We start from the raw sequence: 14,895 nt of genomic DNA, 5'->3' as shown, positions 1-14,895 counted from the left end.
GAGTATATGTTTTTGTGGCAGTATGTTTTGGTTTCTCATGAAATGCTCCTGAACTCCCTCACATTTCTCAGTCCCATTTGTGTCTTATTTCCAAACCAAAGCCTTAAATCTGGCACATGACAGCTTCAATTCTCTCGACTCCACTTGTTCCAAGTGGCAGAGCTATAAGACAGAAGCATGGATCTGAATTTGCAGAGGAAGAGCTTCACAGAAGCGTCCCTGGACCCGCACCGTTGTCTCTCGAAGAAGAAATACACCTTTATGTGCAGAGCCAGTAACTCCTGGAAGCCTCTCTGTAATCACAGCACAGCTACTAGAATTTGATGTTTCTTCTTACAGCCTAATTGCACTTAAATGCTTCAAGACAATACATATTTGAAAATGGCTCATCTTGTGTGTGTTAAAGGACATCTTTTCTGTGTAATTTTGTATACTAGAATGAACAGAAAAATTAAAAGAAAGTATTTTGAAAGCAAAGTGGGAAAATAATCCAATATATACAGAACTTTAAAAAGGAAACAGACACAATTTCACTTTAAGAGTAAAGAACTCTAAACCAACAATCTAATTTTTTTCCTAGTAAATACACATGATGTTAAAAAAAAAAAAAAAAAAAAAAAGCTCTGATCCAAAACTAACAACCAAGAAACTGGAATCCGCTCCTCAGGAACAGGTGAAAGAGAAGCAAAGAGACTGAAAAACCTTTCACTGGTGGGGGCTATGACTACCACTGTATGAGCAGAGGCTGGACCAGGCCACACGGGCTGGCTCCCAAGAGCTCTGAAGACCCAAAGTTTATAGTAAGGTTGGCACAAAATAATTTGGTAGCAAAACCAAATTATGAGCTAATCTTAAATGACTTATTGTCTCTACACATTCCACTTAGTATGAATATTCACAATGTCTTTAGTGTAGAAATATTCATATTGTGGTTACAGAATGCTGTAGCAAATATACATAACACACAATGATCACATAATGTAACTTTTCCAAAACCTGACAGCTCATACATCCTGAAACATACCTGGACTCAAAAGTTTGAAATAAAGGAATCTGAAACTGAGGCAATAGTATGGCAACCTGGCAGGCTAGTATTTTAATAATGAAAACAAAAAGAAGATGAAGAGCATGGCTTTCTTACTAGTGTGTAATTCAGTTAGTTTAAAACTGAACTTTGATGATTCATCAATGGTATTTTTTTCCTGTTTTGGTTTGTGGTACTGAGAATTCAATTTAGGGCCTCACACATGCTAAGCAAGCACTCTACCACTGACCCCTTATCTCTGGCCCTGCATACTTCTCCATTATGTTACCTTAACAGTCCTTAGAACACCATAGATAGAATCAGCCGAAAGCATACCATGCCAATGGTACTATTAACAGTTACAAGACCTAAAAGAAACACTGCTGAAAGCATTTCTGAGTTAAAAAGCTGTAATTTAGCAGGTAATCAGAGTACCAATTCCTGTGGCTTCATACATCATAATATAAGACACATGTAAACTCCAACAGAGGACTGGCAAGAGATGGGAACTTGTTAGGAGAGAAGCACAGGTGAATGCATTAAAGCTGACATCACCAGGAGAATAGTCAAAAGCAAACTATCCACTGATCTAAGAGGCAGAGGACAGGATCAAGTGTCTACAATGTTCCTCCCAGCCTTACTGATGCTTTTGTTCTGATAATTCTTTGGGGTGGAGAAGTTCTCTTATGTTTTACAGGGGATACGGCAGCATCTCTGACTTCTACCCACTAAATCTAGTGGCCTCCTTTTCCAATTCTCAAGAACAGTGATGTCTCTGGGCATTGGCAACTATCCCCAACATGAGTGATAGGCGTGCTGCCCAGTACAAAACCACTGATCAAGAAGAAAAGCTAAAAAATTTAATACAGTTCATCCTCTAGTATCTAGGCATCCAGTAAAATGGCCAAACATACTTCCCTGTTGAAAGACATGGGAAGAAGGACAATAATCATATTCTATTCTCTAAACCTGTGCCTGGTTTTGTTTTTCTCTCGTATTTGTAAAAAGCAAAAAGTCAAGTTCTGCCTTCTCAACAATCTGAACGTCCAAGCAAATTACAGCATCACATTCAAGCTGAGAGTAAGGAATAAGGTATCAAACAGTTGCATACAGAGAAGAACATAATTTGCAGCATGTAACTTTTTAAAAGTACTTATTGTTCCCACATACTTTCTGAAATCATTTGAACTGAGTGTTAACAGATCCTAATAAAACTATGACCTTTGAGGAGTTACTGTTTTCAGTTACTTCTCTGGGTGGGCGGGCGGGGGTGGGGTGGGGTGGGGTGTGAGTCTTTAGTCTTAAAAACAGTCTCAATTTCTTCTCCTATAGATTTATATACAAAAAGAAAGATTACTGTGAAAATCAATTTCTTTTTTTTATTTTATAATTTAATTTTACATATCAGCCACAGATTCCCCTGTCCTTCCTCCTCCCGCGGCACCCCCCCCACCCTCCCCCCATTCCCATCTCCTCCAGGGCAAGGACTCCCCTGAGGATTCAGCTCAGCCTCGTAGATTCAGTCCAGGCAGGTCCAGTCCCCTCCTCCCTTCACCCAGGCTGAGCAAAGTGTCCCTGCATAGGCCCCAGGCTCCTCCAAACAGCCAGCTCATGCACTAAGGACAGGTCCCAGTCCCACTGCCTGGGTGGGGGCCTCCCAAACAGTTCAAGTTAATCAACTGTCTCACTTATCCAGAGGGCCTGATCCAATTGGGGGCTCCTCAGCTATTGGTTCATAGCTCAAGTGTTTCCACTAGTTTGGCTATCTGTCCCTGTGCTTTTTCCAATCATGGTCTCAACAATTCTTGCTCATATAATCCCTCCTCTTTCTCACCCCAGAGCTCTACCTGGGGCCTGGCTGTGGATCTCTGCATCCACTTCCATCAGTCATTGGATGGAGAGTTCCACCACAACAGTTAGGGTGTTTGGCCATCCGATCACCAGAGTAGGTCAGTTTGGGATTTCTCTTATAATCAAGTAATAATGGTAACAGAATTATATTAGAAATATCACCACAACTGAAATAAGGACAAACATATACAAAATAAGTATTTTCCTGGAATTTCGCAGTTTAGAACTGAGAAAATAGAAGGCTAAAACTACAGCATAAGTCAATAATCAGAATGGGAGGGACACTCTGATAAGAAGCAGAGCAAGGATCTGAACCCAGACAGTCTTATTTCTACACTAGGACTTTCCAAACCTTAGCAAACTCATCTTCCAGTCTTGTTACAATCGAGGTTCTAATTCCACACCTCTGGGAGAAGATGGAGCAGGGCAAAGGGAGAGGGACACAACACTCTGCACTTCCCACAATTCTACCCGGGATGCAGACTACAGGTCACCCTGTCCGTAGCAAGGGTCTGATCTACCATAAAAAACAGTTTCAGCAACACCCAGAAGACGGTAGAAGAAAATCCCCAACTGAGCTTATGAACAAGGAGCAGTTACCAGATTCTCATTTAGAACTCAGGCTTCCAGGCTTACGTTTCTTCAGGGGTAAGCTGTCAACATTTGTAAGCACCTGATTTTAGGTTTTATCTGAAATATATCATTATTAATATCTCCCCCAAATAAAGCATTTCCCACATCCAAAAACTATCTACCAATACCCTAAATGTCTGCATCATAACAGATTCAGCTTAAGAACGTTAAAGAGTATTTTAGAAGCATGCATTTGTACTTGTTTATACATACAGAGAAATTGGGGACTAAGTTAGAAACAGCACCTTTCTAAACAAGCACTCTCTACAAGTGGTGCCTGTAAGATGAGGTCGCCCTGTTAGCACATCACTCCATGGTCATGTCAACAGGTTTCTCTAAAAGCAGAGCAATGCCTATACAATTTTCTTTCAACTTTACTAGCATATCAATTATTTATAGCTTAATCTGAGGCCTGGATGGCAAGACTATAAATTTAAACCAATAAATAAACACTGTATCTGTGGTGGCTAATCTTCGTGAGCAACCTGCTGCATTTGAAATCACCTAGGAGATGACCCTCTGGGCATATCTGGGAGGGTGTTTCCAAAGAGACTTAAATGAGAAGGAAGTCCTATCCTGCCTGTGGGCAGCAGCACCTCATAATTCCAGAACTGAAATATAGTCAAATCATTGGAGATAACATCTTTATCAAAGTTTTCAGTACCAGAAAAAAGAAAAGAAAAATCTACCAAACCACAATGAATCTTACTTAAGGGCACACAATTTAACAACCAATTCAACACCTGATCACTCTGGGTGATTAGACCTAAGGTAAGAATGCTAATCAAAAGAAGAAACTTAAGAAAATTCTTCCTGGTCCAAGTAATTTGGCTTTATTTCTGAATTTTCCTGGATTTTTCAACCTTTTTTCTGAGATACACAGCTATACTTTACATTTCTGCCCCAAGGAAGAATTAAATCTGTCATACTTTGACAAGCTTGTAAAAAATAAAATTCACATCCATAATAGTATTCTGATTAAATAACTATATACCAACAAGTCAAAAGTATACACGAAAAGTCAAAAGCATTGGGTTTTTTACATTTCAGACAATATAAACCCACATATCTTAAATGTACTTATGAATATAGAATTTCATTTTTAATGGTAGCCTAAATAAAGATTAAATTTAAAGTATACAATCTCCACAGTCTTATAAGAAACATTTTAAACACTTACGAATTTAAAGAACACTGTGGTGTTCTTTCCCAGATCTGATATGAAGGCAGAAAAAACACAATGCAAATTTAGGCTTGTCTGTCAAAATTCTATACTTCCTGCACTAAACAGTCAATCTACCAAGTTTCTACCCTAGATAAGGAGTAGACCTGTCACACAGAATTAGACATGCCCAAGATTCTGGTCTTTTTACATGTAAGATATACAAGAGAAGAAAGCTTGACTTCGAAGTGCCAGGAAACAATTTACAATGCCCACTTTTTTTCTAATTACTTATGCAGCTTCAAAGAAATACAGATGCTAAAGAAATAGAGACCTGAAAGACGTCACCTGTAATAGTTGACAGTTATCAAGGGCAGCAAGGGAAAACAGGCAAACAGCTGTGCACAAGCATGTTCTAAGTCTCACTAGCCCACTAGTCTAAGAGCCAAATGCTAAGCACTATCTTAGAGACCGGTACAGAGGAAAAACTCAAAACAAATCAAACTCTCTGCCCCATAGAAAGTGTCTATTTCCTCTAAAATAATTCTCAGTGACCTTGTGGAAACATTCCAGGGTTTAATGTAAAAGTTGGTTCCTTCACCACTGCCACACTGCTCTGAGGGCAATCAACACATGTCTACCACATTCCGTAGATTATTCCTGTCTCCTGGATCGTGCTATTTGCAGAAAAGTCAACCACCTTTTAAAATATTTGCTCCTACATGCAACTTTTAAATACCTGAGTTTTATACTGAACTTTACATCTCTTATAATGGGAAAAATAAGTATACATATTGAAAATTAAATGATTCAGAGAGCAAACTTAACTTGACCTTCTTAAATGAACACAGATTAGACACACCATTTGGGAGGCTGGACAGATACTTCAACTTATTTTTAAAGCAGCAAAAATATGACATTACTCACTCATAATTACTTGTAAATTTCCTGTAACTAAACTAAATGGGAAAAAGTGAAAATAATTTTAATAACATTTATTAAACATAATCATAATATTATCACTTCAACATTTAACAGCAAAATTTTATGCTCTGCTAAGCTTTTAAAAGCAGGGCATATGTCACACTTTTAACATGTCATTTTGAACTAGTGGCTCCTGTATTGGATAGCATAACCTCCTACGTTAATAGTTTGGTTGGACATACCTACTTTTAATACGCAAAACTATTAAATTCAGAATCAGATCATCTTATCAACAGATCTAATTAATGTATACAGTAAGAGGTCAATTATTACATTTGTGTCTATAGCTAACTTCAGAGGTGTGTCTGATCAACACAAGCAAACACAGGATTTGTAGCAGAAACAGATTAAACGCTAAAGCATTTTTCTACAAAATTATAACATGGCCACAACTGCACCAGACACTCTCAATCATAAGCATCTGTCTCTATGCAAATTATTTCAATTTATCTCTAAATTTGATACATTTCATAAGCCATATAATCACTGTTCAAAATTAAAAGTATAGTGTATAAGACGAAATAGAAAAAACTGAGAAAAAATGTCACTGGCTACTTTTGATGCATCTTAACATTATTAAACACAACAATCCTAAATTATTCTACCCGGGTTCCAGTGAAATTCTTTCCACAATTACAATTTACTTTCTACTTATAAGAACTTTCGAGTAATTAGGATAATTGCTTAAAATATAAATAATTCCAACAATGCACCCTCCGGAAAACAACACTCAAACTATTAGTTTAGCACCTAACATTTTTCCTTAAGGCGAGTGACTAAGAAATCCAACAGAAACGACTGCACTCTTGTTTACTGCTGCACTTCCATCTTCTAACCCTGCATTCAGCAATTTCTAAATCTGGAAGGTCAGTTCAGATTGCACACAAACGGCTCTGTAAAGCTGAAAATTTTAGAAATCACTGAAACACAGTTGTGAACAAAAATGCTCCACAGACATACAAGCAAAACCAACACCATCCACACTAATTTCAGAAGCCAAAAGCCTGTGTTTGCAAGTTCACGATGGATCCACGCTAGAGAATATCTTCTCTCCTATTTTCATTTAATTAATTTTCAGTTTCGTGCACTTCAAAAGAGTGCACTAACAAATGAAGCCAGCTTCTTCGGCTGCACATCTATCCAGGCAAGACCATTCATTTCTCAATATTTTTCCACAACTCGGAATGCAAACAAAACGTGTTTCTTACCTGCAGTTGGGAGGAGGATCAAGGGTGATTTCAGCTAGCTCCTTCTGAATTCTGTCAGTGAAATGAGAACAAACAAAAAGGCTCTGAGGCAGTCCACAGAATAACCGGGAATCACACTGCCCTCTACCACCATGCAGTTAAATGCAAGGCTGGCTTTGCCTTCAGTAATGCTAACATGGCTGCTTCCTCTTTGTTCTCAGAGGCATAACCCAAATCCCTGAGCAGAAACTTTGCAGCTCTTTTTCTCACGTGCTCCTGTAAATAAGTGTGTCACTTACACCTGATTTGGGCAATAGTCCTTTCTGACTACTAAGTGAAGGATATATCATCTATGAAAACACACTTTTTACCAAGGAAATTCTCTTTTCAAGCTTATATGCAAATGAGACACAAAGGGAGGAGGGAGAACACCAGAGAATTGGACAAGGATTTCAAGTCACTTTTTACTGAGCTAAAAATTAATAGGCTGCTACAAGAGCACATTAACAGTTTTGGCAACATTTTTTTATCTGTCAGAAAAGTTTAAAATTTATAAACATCTTTGCCAATGAGAAATTTCAAATTGGCACTCACATTAACGAGGACTGTCGTCTCTGGTTTTTAGATTTACAAATTTGTAGTGGGGAAGAAGATAAATATATAAGCTCAAGTTATAGGCGAAAGGTAACGCTGATATTCTTCAAAATGAGGATGTTTTCCAAACTTCAGACATGTTTAATACGTCCCTCCACAACATTACAGCAAACTGAGCACTTTAGATTATTTCAAAGACTGTTCCTGGTCAGTAAAATATTCTAAAGCTGTTAGCATTTGATTAGAGTTAAAATCCACACAAAGAGTTTGAATCAATAACATAATATCTGATCAGTTTTTACATTTTTCTTCCTTCATTTATGACCAATAAAAAAAAAATCAACAAAACACCTGTCCTGGGTAATGTTGTGAGCACATTTCATTTTTAATTGCTTGTTTCTCTAGATATCCCAACACTCTTTCCACTCACAGTCCCCCTGGCAGAATTTTTTTCTGTCATCCCAGAATATAAAAGTCAACAGAAAACTGATCTGTAAGGTTGACTCAGTGATGCTTCCCCTGCTGCCGAGTTAACCTGTCAAACATACCCACAAGTTTGAAGAGTGAAGAGGAGGAAGGGCAGTGACATTTGCCGTCACCGGGTGGGTGGCATCTGAAGCTGGAACTGGCTACTTTTCAGTTGTATCTGCCCTCACCAAGAGGAGGGATACAATAATTTATCCACAGTTACACCTGTGCCAGGAGACTTAAGAGTCTTGTTCCTCCAAACAGTGGGCCAATTTAAAGCACACCGTAAGATCTACTTTTCCCAATATGACCGAGTCTGGTATTCACCAATTTTCTAGTAAATATTATCATTTCTAACCATTCAATTTTACGGAGTGAGGCACTGCCGATCTCTAGAACGGTCCATTTCACTCAAGCATGACTCACAAAAGGAAACGTCTCCAATGTACCATCTAATTTGGGTTCACCAAATTTTCCTTGCCAGCTCCTTCATCTGTCAGAGCCAGCCTCAGCTCTGCTGGAGACAACTCCTCCAGGGACCGTAGTACAGAACAAAGTCCACTTGGCTTTCAGGGCAACAGTTGTAGTAGGAAGGTTGCTGCTAGACCACATACAGAATGACAGCTCATTCAAGTCCAAATGCATTTGATGGAGAAGTATTTCTGAACCATTGCCACTGCTGTTAGACCAACAGAACCACCCGGCGGGACACAAGGCACCCTGACCACCTGCGTCCCGCCTTGCGGACATTACCTTTTAGCACTAGTGGATAGCTTAGCAGTCGTTTTGCTAGAAAGTTTGGTGTTTTTCTTCTGCTGGGTAGCAGAAGGTTTTCTTTCTTCCTGTTCCTCAGGCTCTGGAGCTGCAGGGTCTCGCTGGTCCGCATCTGAACTGCCACTGCTGGTGCTGGGGCTCTCATCATCCGACCTTTGCCTATCACTGGACATCTTGGTGAAGTTATCTCTGGGAAAACTTCTAAGGAGAGAAGGGATGGTAGAGAAATGTTCAATCCTAAAATAATAATAATAATCATCATCACCCAGCAGCACGCTCTTTCCTCAGTAAGCACCTATGAGAGCATTTAATTGGAAAGATTCGGAAGTCCCCATACTTAAGGTGCAGCAAGGTTACAGGGAGGCTGATGTGTCTCACAACACAGGCGTTGAGAGATTTACCAAACTCAAGCTAGAAAACCCACTCACATTTTTCCCCCATCCCTTAGACAATCTATCAATTGTCTACTTTCTCAGGAGGCATGAAACAGATTTGCCAGGGAACTTGGGCAACGGGCATTAATAACATATGACAACTGTAAATAACAGATCTCGCGGAGAATGTTCAGAAGTCACTAATATCGTCTAAATATTTACAGGCTGACACCGGTCTGAGCTACCCAATCCTCCTTCCCAGAGGGAAACATACCCTGTTAGTCGCCCATATGCTTATTTACGGTGGCGGGTCCTCCCGTGCGCACCGAAAGCCTTAGAACACAGCACTCCAATTAAAAAAAAAAAAAAGAAAAAAAATCAACTGGCAGCCGCCCCACAAGCCGTCCCCACGGCCAGCGGCGACGATTCACCCGGCCAAGCCGGAGCTGCCACCCGGGGAAGGGCAGGATCCGAACAGCACCTTCTGCAAAGCTCCCGGTGCCACCGACGTTCCCCGCTCGATTCCTCCCTCACCGACCGACATTTTGTCAAAAAAAAAAAAAAAAAAAAAAAAAAAAATCCGCAAAGCGGCCAAAAGCCCGAGGGCAAAACAAACAAACAAACAAAAGCCCTCCCCCCCCTCACCCCACCACCCCCAGAAGTGCAACAAATTGGCGCGGCCCGCCCCGGGGCGAGCGCCGGGGCCACGCAGCTCCGCGGTCCTTTGTGGGGAGGGCCGCGCAGGGGACCGCGCCACTGCGCCCGCCCGCCCGCCGGGGGATGCGGGAGCCGCCGGCCCGCGCCGCTGACGGACGAGCGCGGCTGACTGAGGAGCGCGGCGCCCGACCGGCGCGAACAAAGCTGCCGCCCCCGCCCCCGCCGCCCCCCACGCGGGCCCCGGCCCCGCCGCCCTTACCTCGGCCGCCCGCCCGGCCCGCTCGTGCGCCGCTACGCTGTGGGGGAGGGAGAGCGCCGAGGAGCCTTCCTTGAGGAAATGGAGGCAGCTAGTGGGGGGGGGGGGGGGAGAGAGAGACGACCGAGGAGGGAGGGGGGGGGGGCCGGGAAAAAAAAAAAAAAAAAGCCGCCGCCGAGGCTCCGGCCCGGGAGTGTGGAACATCGAAAGTCGCAGGCGGCCGTGCAGTGCCGCGCTGCGGCCGGAGGGTGGCGCCGCCCCGCGCTCCGGGGAGCCACGGTGGGGTGGGCGCTCTCCGCCGCCGCCGCCGCCGCCGCCGCTGCCGCCGCCGGCCGAGCTCGGCAGGGACGCGGGAGTTTCCCCCCCCACCCCCCGCGCGCGCGCGCGCGTAGCCTCCCGCCGCCCCGGCTCGGCTCGGCTCGGCTCGGCTCCTCCCGGCCGCGCAGTCAGCAAGTTCCGAGCGAGCGGGCGGGCGAGCGGGCGGGCGGGGGAGGGGCGGGCGGGCGGGGGAGGGGCGGGCGCGGCGGCGGTGGCGGCGGTGCGCGTGCTCGCCGCCGGCCTGGCGGAGGAGGGAGGGGGGGGAGCGAGCTGCTCGTGCGCGCCCCCGCGCGCGCGCGCGTCCTCGCCGCGCCTCCTTTCCACCCGGGGTGGGGGGGGGCACGGGAGGGGTGGGGTGCAGATGCGCACGCGTCCGCCCGCGCGCGGCCGGGACAAAGAGCGCGGCGGGGACCGGCGGGCTGGCCCCAGCGCCCTTGGCCGCCGAGCTTGTACGGGAGGAGGAGGAGGAGGAGGAGGAGGAGGAGGAGGAGGAGGAGGAGGAGGAGGCGGCGGGGGCGCGGTCTCGCGGGGCCGCGGGTGGCTTCCGGCCTGGGCCCGCCTCCGGGGGGTGGGGGGTGGGGGGTGGGGGCTGGGGGGGGTGAGGTCAACGCTGTCCATTGGACTACCCGCCCCTGAGGCTAGGGCTTCCCCCCCCCTCCACCCCGGGGTTGCCAGGGGATCCCCGTACCTGAGCCAGGGCCCTGGCGCGTGCCTGGGGCTTCCCTGGTGCCCCGAGAAGCAACCCAATGAATGGTGTGTTATGGAGGAGGCCAAGCAAGTCAGGCGCAGGAGAGCTGCTGCTGGCCCCTCCGTGAGCTGAAGGGAGAGGCAAGGTGAAGCCCTGGGCTCTCAGGGAGGTGGAGAGGATTTTTGCGACCCCGGGGACCGACCTCAGCTCCTCTCTGGCTCCCATTCTGCAGTGTCCCTGCCAAAGGGGACTGCCCCCCTGGACGCTTTGAAAACTTAGAAATCCCGAACTGTTTTGGAAATGTCCCGCTCAAGATGGGAAAAGTGGAGTGAGGCAGTTTGGGGGGGGGGGGGGGCTATCACCTGACATTTCTGGCCGGCGGGGCTCTGCCTTGCACGTGAGACACCAGTTCTGCCTTGGGTGGATCTATGGCAGTGTCCTCATAAAAAAAAGTTTTAGATAAGGGATCACGAAGGTTGCATGACTTTTGCGTTTCTTTTTGCAATCCTTAACTGGAGGCCAGTTTTGCCCCAAGCACAAAATAGGAGTACAAAAACTTCCTGTTTGCAGCTTCTGAGAACGTGTTCCAATGATGGAACCTCAAAGGAATTTGTGCATTCCTCTCCCACAAGTGTCCAGGGGCAGGGGTGCTGGGAGAAGAAGTTCATAGAAGCAAGAATGGCAGAGCCGTGTGAGAGATGAGCCAATGTTCAGAGAAAGAAAAAAAAAAAAAAATGAGTGAGCCAACACACTATTTTTCTTCCAATAGAGAGATACTCAAAACTGTAAGTCATGTGTAACTTTCCAAAGACACACGTTGGGTGAGCTTACATAAAGGGGCTATATGCTGGTATATGCTAGACACAAATTTCTTTCACAATTTATGTGTGCAAAGCCGAGTCTCCTCGCTTCCTGCCAGGAGTTCCATGTCGGGAACAGGACCCCATTACTGAAGTTCACCTGGACGGGAAGAAGGGAAGGTATTCCAGTTTTGACAAAGTCCTGTGTCCGGTGGGATCGTGATCTGTTTGTGAATCAACACCCCAACACTTTGATTTGACCGAAAGGGTACAGGTAGGCAGGATCTGAATGAGAAGACACCCAGTTTTCATTATGGGACATTACAGCCAGTTTGGAGATTGGGCATGGTTGGGATTGCAGCATTGGGTTGTGTGTGAAAGGTGAGTTTCTGAGGGAAATTCGATACCCTAGAAATAGCCTGGAGGCCCAAAGGCTAATGGTTAACCACAACTCCATGACTCTTTGGTGTGTTTGGATTCATGGAGTCCCAAGCAGAGTATTTAGGAACTACCAAATACTAAAACAATTGGGAATGCACTTATAATCTTCAGTTTGAGGTTGGGCAGAAAGAAAATAGATAAAGATCAAGAAGTACTATTGTTCCAGGAATTAGAAAATGAGATTGCAGCGTTATTAACTATCAGTTAAAAACCGTCAGTGGTTCAGAAGCAGCCTCTCCGTGGAGAGTGAGAATAATTGTGTACAAAGCAGAGGAGCATCCAATTGTGTGACAACCTTTGTGCAATGGAATTGTGGTTAAAGTGGCAATGGGTTTGAACCAAAAGAAGTTATATTGGACTGAGCCTGGAGGGATCACTAGACCTTAATATACAGGTGAAAATACCAAAAAAAAAAAAAAAATACAATGTTCTTGGCAAAATATCTGAAAGCTGTTTGGGGATATACAGTTCAATAATAGAGTGCTTGCCCACGTGCTCAAGGGCCTGGGTTTGATCCCTAGCACCGGCCAAAAGTAAAGCCAAAATATAGAACTTAACAGGCATGTATCAAATAATTCTTCCCACGTTGTTAAACAACGAAAAGATCTTAAGTTTAGATAGAGAGAAGTACCTGCCACCACTACACTAAGGACTCAGCTACCTCCATTCACTTTACTAACGGGGCTGTTGAGGTGCTTTTTTAAGCTGCCCTTCAAGGTACTGTGATGTCACCCGCCCTGACCCAGGAGCAACTCTTTAGTTATAGAGCAACTCTTCAGTTATAAAATGTTAACATGAAATCCTCCTTCACAAGACACCCTGCTTTGCACTTGATTTTTCTTCTGTTTGTTTTTGTGATGTCTGTGTTTGAATTTGGGGAAATGTGATGAATAACCACTTCAGGTGGTATGTAAGTCTAATCTAATGCAAATTATCCCCTAAAAATATAGTAATTTTCCCCACAAGGTGCCACAAAATACTACCAAGAAGCAGACATCAGCTACAGGATGATTGTTCCCACTCCATCTCTCTCTCCTGTTAGTATGGGATCCTACCAGCCTCTTACAGTGCTAAGAGGGTCAGATGGAAGAGCAAAGATTGCTCTGATACTGAAGCCAGTTGCCGTGGATATTACCATTCCTGTAATCACTCCTGGTCCTCTTCCATCAAATACTGTGACCCCATGACTGTTTTTAGTTATGAGAACAGATAAGGCTCACATCTCTTTAGTTTGGGAGATGCTTTTCCATGGGCCTTCCACTGGATCTGTGTTACCTAATTAATTACACATCCATCATTTTTTTAGTGGCTTAAAAAGTTTCTAAGTTGGGTTATTGTGTAACCTTGGGTGAGATGTAACAAAGCTAAACTCATGGTCAACAACCTAACACACACACACACACACACACACACACACACACACACACACACAATAAAATACAAACTTACTAATCTGTTCTGTGGATTTAGGGTGGGGTTTTTGTTTCCTTTCACTCTAACTTTTCTCTGTGTTCCTATATTCCCCTCTTCCCCTTTTTTGGCTGTTTCTGATACTTTGTAATCACTTGTATCCTTCAGGCTGTAAACTTTTCTTTCTACCCCTGTTCGATGAACTGGGTTTGATTACTGGGAAGCCAGGTCAAGCCCAGCGGCACTTTCCAAGGCTGTATCTGCCATAGTCTGGACAAGCAAAGTCCAGTGAGTTGCTTAGCATCTGGGGCCTCTCCAGGACTGTGTTAAACCTGCTGCAGGGCTGAGATGGAAAGGTTGAAAGTCTTCTATAAGCCTGGGCTTGGCTTCACTGGCTTTAGAACACAGTGATCATTTCTTGCTTTATTTCTTTGAGATAATTCTGAGGGCAGTTAAGTACCAACAGGACTCTTTAAAGAATTCACATGCGTGGAACGTAAGTACTTCAAGGAGTGAAAAGGACACGAACAGGAAAAACTTTAAAGAAACGTAGTTTACTTAATTAGAAAAAGAAACAACTAAACTGGCTGATAGAGGAAAGGCTAGGAGGAGAGGGAAGAAAAAGGAGAAGTAGGAAGAAAAAAGGAAGGGAAAGAAAAGAAAAAGAATGGGAAAAGGATGGGGAAGAGGGAGGAAATTTCCAGGACATGGTGGCGCACATTCAGGAAACGGTGCAGCCAGGTAGACACTGAGAAGCTTTCTCAAGAAAGCAAAGCAGACACAAAGACAAAAACCCGAAACTGAGATACCTCTTAATTAGAAAAAGAAAGTGAGAGATTAAGTGCTGGCAAGTCGAGTTTTTACATTCCCTTTGTCCATCTTCAGAGGTGATAAAAGTTGGTAAATTCTTTAGAAAAAGTTTTGAGGTTTCTAGGGTTTGGTTTAATTTTATCGGGTCTTAGTACTCAGCCCAGGTGGTCTGGAACTCAAAGAGCTCCACCAGCTTCTGAGTGCTGAGTGAAGAGGTCTATGCTACCACGTTCAGCTTGGTTTGGGGATTTTAACAGAAACCTTAAATACACTCATTCTCCTCAACCAAATCTCTCCATTTGAAGAAATGCATCTTGCCAAACACAGTGACTCTTGCACTGAGCAGGCAAAGAAGGATTGATGAAAGCTCATGGCTAGTCTGGACAACGAAGCAAGACCCTGTACCAAAAGAAGAAGGGAGGAGTGAGGGAAAAAGAGGAAGTGGAGGAGGAGAAACATAGTTA

At 44.2% G+C, this 14,895-nt stretch overlaps 1 protein-coding gene across 2 annotated transcripts in view; it reads right to left on the bottom strand.

Moving 5' to 3' along the window:
* Positions 1-10,089, bottom strand: part of Ube2e3 (ubiquitin conjugating enzyme E2 E3) — a 59,897-nt gene extending 49,808 nt beyond the window's left edge. Inside the window, exons 1-3 of one of the 2 annotated variants that reach the window (XM_059260781.1) lie at positions 9,968-10,089; positions 8,657-8,878; positions 6,863-6,913 (exon numbers count right to left, since the gene is read on the bottom strand). In XM_059260781.1, coding sequence (XP_059116764.1) covers positions 6,863-6,913; positions 8,657-8,850 — 245 coding nt within the window. In that variant the 5' untranslated portion in view covers positions 8,851-8,878; positions 9,968-10,089. Of the gene's footprint in view, positions 1-6,862; positions 6,914-8,656; positions 8,879-9,325; positions 9,419-9,967 lie in introns of those variants that run through there. The other variant, XM_059260782.1, reaches the window with a different exon arrangement.
* Positions 10,090-14,895: the final 4,806 nt, after the last annotated feature.

The sequence above is a fragment of the Peromyscus eremicus genome, chromosome 4 (genome assembly GCF_949786415.1).
Source record: "Peromyscus eremicus chromosome 4, PerEre_H2_v1, whole genome shotgun sequence".
Classification (NCBI taxonomy): Eukaryota; Metazoa; Chordata; class Mammalia; order Rodentia; family Cricetidae; genus Peromyscus; species Peromyscus eremicus.
This window is presented reverse-complemented; position numbering and strand designations above follow the sequence as displayed.